Here is a 7282-nt window from a genome sequence, read left to right on the forward strand (position 1 = left end):
GGTTCATCAAGTATGGTTGTTTGCCAATGAGCCTTAGCTTAATTGGCACAAGTTCTCTTTCTTACTAAGAGGTTTCAGGTTCGAATCTCATTATGTGTAAACTTGACTAAAAAAAGGAATATCATGTGTGTGTGGATGTGGTGTGTGTGAGTGTGTAACCTAAGATTGGGGTTGTCCAATCCATCAACCAAAAATAAAAAAAGTATGGTTGTTTTGAAACCCTCTTCCGCCGTAGGATCGCAGCTGAGCTGCCCTAAGTGAAACACATTCTAGCTTCCGCGATGGTCACCGCCCAGTGAACGCCGCCTTAATCTAGCGGCCTCTAGTATCACAATAACTATTCTATCGTCACAGGATGGTAGTGAATGATACTAATTGGCTAGCAAGGTTGACCTTTGAAGGGAGTAGTTATGGCATTGATGAATTCCAAAACAAGAGAGTTATGATGTTAGTTTTGAATGGTTTCAAAGTTTGGTGTTCCGTTAGTTGTTGTTCTTTGATTTTGAGGGAAAAAGATCCCAACAGTGAGAATGATATGATTTTGGTGACTAGTGAAAGTGAATCAAATTGAATCAAAGTTAGATGGAAGAGAAAAATATGGTGAAAGCAAAATTGTTACAGCTCAATATCACTTGAATTATTGATTTCTAATATCTTGCAGTTCTTTTTCTTACTATTTTTCTTTGTTTTTTCTCAATAATTGCTTGTCATATGCTTTGATAATATATGATATTTTGTTGTATAGAAATAGCATGTCTATTAAAATGTGTTTGGGAATATAATCTAAAAGTTGAAGATGAAGAAAAAGGAAAAGAAAAAGGGAAAGGAAGAAGATATAGTTTTATTTTGGTTGGATTTGGGTTAATTTGTATTTTCTTGGTTAATAGTTGTGTAATACATGATGTTGGGAGAGAAAAAATTTTACTGTGGTAACTTTACATTAATTAATTCTATTAGTGACTTTTAAATTTGAGTCAAATCTAAATATTGAATTTAAATCCATGACATGTGTATGCATTACAATAGTGGATCTATTCTAGTCATGATAATTACCATAATATCAACACCACCATAAAACGCACTTTTTATGTAATGGTGACCATCACCTTAATACGTGAACATGCTCTACTGAACCTTGCAAGCCTTTTTTTGTCTTGGAAGTTTGTTCTTCCCAAAATAAGCAGTTAGCGGCTTAGGTGTTTTTTTTTTAAAGAAAGGAAATTATATATTTTCAGCTGGCATTCAATGTTGTGTTCATACAGTCATAGTGCCTTTGAAAAACATGGATCCACAATTCTTTCCACTCGATGATTAGTATATATACATGTTCATATCCTAATCTAACACTGGTCTAGCTCTAAATAAACTAAAAAGCCTCAATTTAAAGATTGGTCTTCGCTGTCAACCGACCTTCTTAGAAAAGGTCGGATTCAACAACTTCACTCCAAAAAAGTCGGGTTCGAAGGAATAAATAATAACTGGCAGATAATACTTATTTAAATAAGTAACTCTTTCTAAAATTTCTCAACTCACTTTCAGGAGCCATATCTCAACTTTTCTAAAATAAAGGGACGGTTACCCACTTTAAAAGGTGGAACTACTCCAACAGTGATTATTGAATCACTACTATAAATACCCTGACACTCCTCAGATATCTCTAACCTCCAATACTCTCTAAACCTGCCAAAACTCTTTACTGACTTAGGTATTAGAGTGTCTTTGCAGGTACCACCCTCATTCTTCCATACACACAAGTCGGACGGCAGCCCCCAGATGCTAACCAAGTTGTAGGCCGCTCCATCCCGACGCTTAGGCCATCTTTACAAGCCCAGTTCATTAATTTTCGATTATCCATCGTAACATTACGCAAATAAACTAATTTGTCCGATTCATGAAAAGTTATTTGCCATGTCAAACTCTCGCTGAATTTTCATTTTTCAATTATATATATTATCTCTCATATATAGGAGGCCCACTTGTCTTTCTTTTTACCATACATACACCTTGGCAAAAACAAGTTGACAAAATTTGAGGAGATGAATGAATGATAAAATGCTAAATCTAAGAAGCCATTATGCCACGTGAATTTGACACTATTGATGATAGATTCTGTCGCATTCTAATAGGAATATTGTATGTGATTCAAGAAATAAAAGAGATGTTAATGATGGGGTGATCAAGTGCGCCACAGTGAAAAGAAGTCACCTTGATGCATTGATACAGCATCCCTCATTCCCTCGCCAAAAAATATTGCAAAGGAAGAGAAACACAAAATACTAATAGTCGCCCTAATACTTTTTTTTCTTTTTAATATATTTTGGGAGTTTTTTTGTTGTTGTAAAATAAGATTCTTTTTCTTTGGGTCAGTGATCCCTTAACAAGATAAGTGGGCTGAGATTAGAGGTCCATTGTCTAGCACCAAATGAATACTTACGTACTTCTAAGAAAGAAAACGAAAGAGACAAGAGACCATCTGGACTCAAAAAGCTAAAGGAAAAACCTGACTTGAAATAAAAAAACTGGCCTGTATATATATATATATATATAAAAGAGGATACTCAAGGTATGGTTGACTGCGAATCCCGAAAAGCCACCTAAAGGCCTTTGTATTTTCTTTTGGACCTTGCTTGATTAAATACGGAAATTGAATATAGCGATGATTTTATTCACGTGTGGATAATGAGTAGAGAAGATACATTAACGGAAGGAAGATGGTAAAATGATGTGGATCAATGAAGAGTTTTAAGTAAATGGAAGACTTTGGTGGACATGGAAGCATCACCAACAAAAATGCCATGGCGACCAGCATTATAAAACTGGCCCACCACATTCACTCTCTTGTCCTTTAGCAGCTTCACGAGCTCCTTCTGGCGGTCCACCAGCTGGTCCCCATCACACCCAAACACCGCAACACTCCACTCAAGCTCCCTTATACTAGCCAACACCTTTGCCCCTCCATTCACCGTTGGATTCGAATACTCGTGATCCCGGTCAACGCCAACTGGCAGCGACAGTTTCCACATGGAATCCGTAACCGTCAGTGGCAAGTTCAAGTCCTTCGCTAGCCTCAGCTCCGACGGAGTTCTTTTCTTCCCTCCGAAAAACGGCTGAATCAATATCATCCCTTTGATCTTGAGCGGCCTGATCTGGTCTGCCTCCGCGGCTGCACGTAGACCCGCGTTGTACGCTATGTTTCCTCCAGCACTCTCTCCCATGAGATAGCATCGGGAGAAATCAGCGTGAGCCAGCCACAAGTCATTGGAGGCTCTGATCCAGTGCAGCGCCTGCACCGAGTCCTCGTACGCCGCCGGCAAGCGGTGCTCCGGAGCAAGGCGGTAATCGACGGAAACGACGACGGATTGGGTGGCGTTGGCCATGCGGACGCAGAAGTCGTGGAAGTAGGTGGAGTTGGCATGGTAGAATATGAAACCGCCGCCATGGTAGAAGACGATGAGGGGAAGGTTGGGGTGGTTAGGGGGAGTATTGAGTGCTTGGCGGGGTAGGTAGATCCGCGCCCAGGTGTGCTTGGATTGGTCGATGGTAAGGTCCTTGGAGAGAACGGGTATGGGGAGAGTGGGATCTGGTGAGGGAGGGGTCTCTGGATAGTTTTGGAGGCGGGTGAAGGTGCCGTCTGGGTTGGGGATTATGTTGAGAATCTTGTAGGGATCCTCAGATGATGATGAGGGTTCCATTGAGTTCACTCTTATTACTGTGAAGAGGAGAAGATGTAAGCACAATAATGCTGTTATTATTGTCATGTCAGCACTGTAATTGGAGTGTGGGATTGGGAAAGCGAACAAGAGCGCCATGGCTCAAAAAGAAGAACGAGAAAGTATTAGAGAAATGACTAGGAGCGTTTATTTTTCTTTCATGCCATGTGCTGCTTCTTGTTTTTGGTGTCAAGACTACAGCTAGATAATTATTAATTACTTGCCACCGGACAATAATTTACTACTACAGGAGAGAAACCGAACATTATTGGGAGAGTAAATTTTGTAATTTATAGTCATTAAATAGTAATTATTAGCGTTTTTAATGGTAGAAGATTTTATCGAATGAGCTGGGAAAACAGGTATCTAATTAAATAATCATCTTAAATTTCAAATGGAGACCTTGGACGACACGGCGGCGCATCAGAACGTGGTCGTCTTTGATAATGAGTGGTTCTCCGGTTTGTGGCGGTAGTGGACTGAAAACCAAACTTGGTCGGTTGAAGTTGGAAATCATTCCCAGGCAACAACCAGAACTGTTGGACTTTAAAGTTACGGTGTAAGGTAACTCAAACATGCGAGGATCATTATTATCCAGTGCTTGCCGTGGCAGGTACACCCGACCCCACATCTTTTCTGATTGGTTTGTATGATGATCAGGGAACACATACACCAACACATGGTTTGGAAGTTCTCCAGCTACGACAGATGGGAGTGTTCCTACGCTAGTGCCGTTAGGGTCCATGGTAGAACAAGAAGAATTGTGGTGGTTACACCAAATTGTTTTAAATGTTTGAAAGCTAACCGAGACATTAAGCTAAGCAAATTAAAGGGTGTGCAATAGAAAAGAGATTTACGTATATATATAGATACATCATAACAATTAGCGTCATTCATGAGGCGATACTTTCTAAACACCGCAGCGTACAAGTCAAAGAGAGTGCAGTGGTGTATTCTTGTCATTAGTTGGTTGGAATAACTGCCCTGATCGGAGCGGACTAAGTTATGTAAGCTAATTCTTTTTCGTGTGAAGATAATAGATAAAAATAATCAAATAATTTCATATAGTTTTTAACTATGTCATCTTGCTACGAAAATGAAATAATAAAGTGGTCAAACAAGAATATCAGTTTGTTACCGTAGCTCCACATTTGGCAGGTGTATGTATACATCCTTTAATATTAGGAACGAGTCAAATGAAATTCAAGACTGTCCAACCACTACTTCACAAATATATATGATCATCTTCTCTTATGCCTATCACTGTCAGTACTTGCCATTTTCAACTTGGATTGGTATGGTGTAATCTCTCCGTAATCATCGTCATCCACTTCATCATCACCATTACCCAAACTTAGAGAAGGAGTAACCTCTCTTCTTCTCTTGCCAGCTGCACCCTTAAGCCAATCCACAACCTCTGCCATGCTAGGCCTCTTCTCAGGGCTACCATCGGTGCATCTCAGAGCTATCATCACCACAGATTTCAACTGATCCAAATCAAACTTCCCCTTCAGCTTGGAATCCGCGATGTGATTGAACGCACCCTTTTGGAAATAAGGTGTCACCCATTGAACAATGTCCCTTTTCACTCCACCTGGTAGCTTCTCAATTGGTTTCTTGGCACTAACAATCTCCAAAAGAAGAATCCCAAAGCTGTAAACATCACAACTCTCCGACACTTTACCCCACATGGCATATTCCGGTGCCAAATATCCGAGTGTCCCTTTAACCCTTGTTGTGAGATGGCTCACACCCTCTGGTATGAGCTTTGCGAAACCGAAATCAGCTACCTTTGCTTGGAATTCAAGGTCTAACAGAACATTGCTTGCTTTTATGTCTCTGTGTATGATGTGAGGATTTGCCTCATGGTGCAAATACCTGATACACATAAATATATTTATCTTCTATACTAGCTAACTATACACCAAAATCAACCACCAAAGTCAATTACGTATTAAACTATATATGTATTTATATACAAATACGTTAATAACTGAATTTGACGTACGAATAACATTTTTGTATATTTATATAACAAAAATATATACATAGAAGAAATGATGAATGAAATTGGACTTACGCTAAACCTTCAGCTGCACCAATTGCTATGTTGATTCTTTTAGGCCAATCTAAGAGACAATTAGAAGAAAGGTGACCGTGCAAATGTGTGAGCAAGCTTTGATTAGGCATGAAATCATAAACAATTAACCTTTCATCTCCTCCAGCATAGAAACCTCTCAAACCCAACAGATTCTTATGCCTAACCCTTCCAAGTACTTCCACTTCGACTGCGAACTCCATCTCTGCTTTTGCAGTCATCGTTTTCAACCGCTTCACTGCAATCTGTCTTCCATTTCATTTATATTAGGCTTTTTCCGTGCATAACAAACATCGTAAATAAGCAAAACAAATCATGGGTATAGTTAAAAAAAAATATGAATATAATTGCCTCGACGCCTTTACTTGTTCGACCCCAATAAACACTTCCAAATCCACCTTCTCCGATCTTGTGATCTTGGTGAAAATTGTTTGTTGCACGAAGCAGCTCCTTCGATGTGTAGATTTCCCATGGATAATCCTTATTCTTATTCTTTTCTCCTTTATTCCTACATATATTCGAAAATCTAGCGTTAGAATTTTCGTTGAAAGCTTCGTTAACAACTTTAATCTACAAATATATACACACACACACCTTGCTTTGCTTTGCTCTTCTTCAGATAGGAAACAACAGAAACATTTCTTGTGCATGTCTTGTGTATTCTCAATAAGTTCAAGAAGGAAGAAGTGAAAAAGATTCGCAAGAAATTAAGAAACAAAAAAAATGGGGAAATGTAAAGAAAGAACGAGAGAAGAATAATGAGAAGGCTTAAAGTGAAGACAAAAGGGTGCTTTGGAAGTCAAGGACTCTCTAGGTTGAAGAGGAGACAGTTCTATTTGTATTATATATATGCATGCCAGCACAAGTGTTATTTGCAAGGTTTTTCTTGCCAAGCCACATATTCCATTGGAAATGTCTTCTTCATCTTTATACTCCTCTTTGGCGTAACAAACATTCTTTAGCTTTTTATTCATCTAATTAATCTTATTATATGGATATATATTTAAAAAATACTAGAAAATCATTAAAATTTATTATTTTTTATTATTATTTAGTTATTATTCATCAACTTAATTTTTTAATTTAATTTTATTAATTTAATAATTCAATTAACATATTTTATTTCATATTAATAAATATTAATAACTAATTAATCATTAAAAATAATAAATTCTCATGATTCTTTAATATTACTCTTTATTTCTTTTAAAAAAAGTCAGGCTAAGGTTGAATGGGTAAGCAAGCTACGAACTAATTAGGTCTTCAATTTTTTAAGAGAGGAAGGCATTTTAGTGTTTTGTAACCATCAATTGGTCGTCAATAGTGTTTTTAATGGTGTGAGATTACATCTAATAATATCTAATGGTGGGAGATCTATCACTTTATTTTAATGGTTAAGTACTGGTCAAAAAATACAAAAGTTGCTGACCCCTAGACTTTTCCTTTTTAAAATTTGGTACATGGACAATGACGC

The 7282-nt window shown here is 37.9% G+C and overlaps 2 protein-coding genes across 2 annotated transcripts; both read right to left on the reverse strand.

The window, feature by feature from the left end:
* Positions 1-2644: 2644 nt before the first annotated feature.
* On the reverse strand, positions 2645-4524 carry LOC112711707 (carboxylesterase 1). The gene has a single exon (XM_025764414.3). The coding sequence runs from the start codon at positions 3807-3809 to the stop codon at positions 2730-2732; it is 1080 nt and encodes a 359-aa protein (XP_025620199.1). The 5' UTR covers positions 3810-4524; the 3' UTR covers positions 2645-2729.
* A 227-nt stretch (positions 4525-4751) lies between these two features.
* LOC112711705 (PTI1-like tyrosine-protein kinase At3g15890) lies at positions 4752-6763 on the reverse strand. Its single transcript, XM_025764413.3, has 4 exons — positions 6403-6763; positions 6160-6316; positions 5791-6053; positions 4752-5588 (listed from the first exon to the last, which is right to left on the reverse strand). Exons 1-4 carry the CDS (start codon positions 6456-6458, stop codon positions 4952-4954), a joined length of 1113 nt encoding a protein of 370 aa, XP_025620198.1. The 5' UTR covers positions 6459-6763; the 3' UTR covers positions 4752-4951.
* Between the last annotated feature and the right edge of the window lie 519 nt (positions 6764-7282).

This window comes from Arachis hypogaea, chromosome 9 (assembly GCF_003086295.3).
Source record: "Arachis hypogaea cultivar Tifrunner chromosome 9, arahy.Tifrunner.gnm2.J5K5, whole genome shotgun sequence".
NCBI lineage: Eukaryota > Viridiplantae > Streptophyta > Magnoliopsida > Fabales > Fabaceae > Arachis > Arachis hypogaea.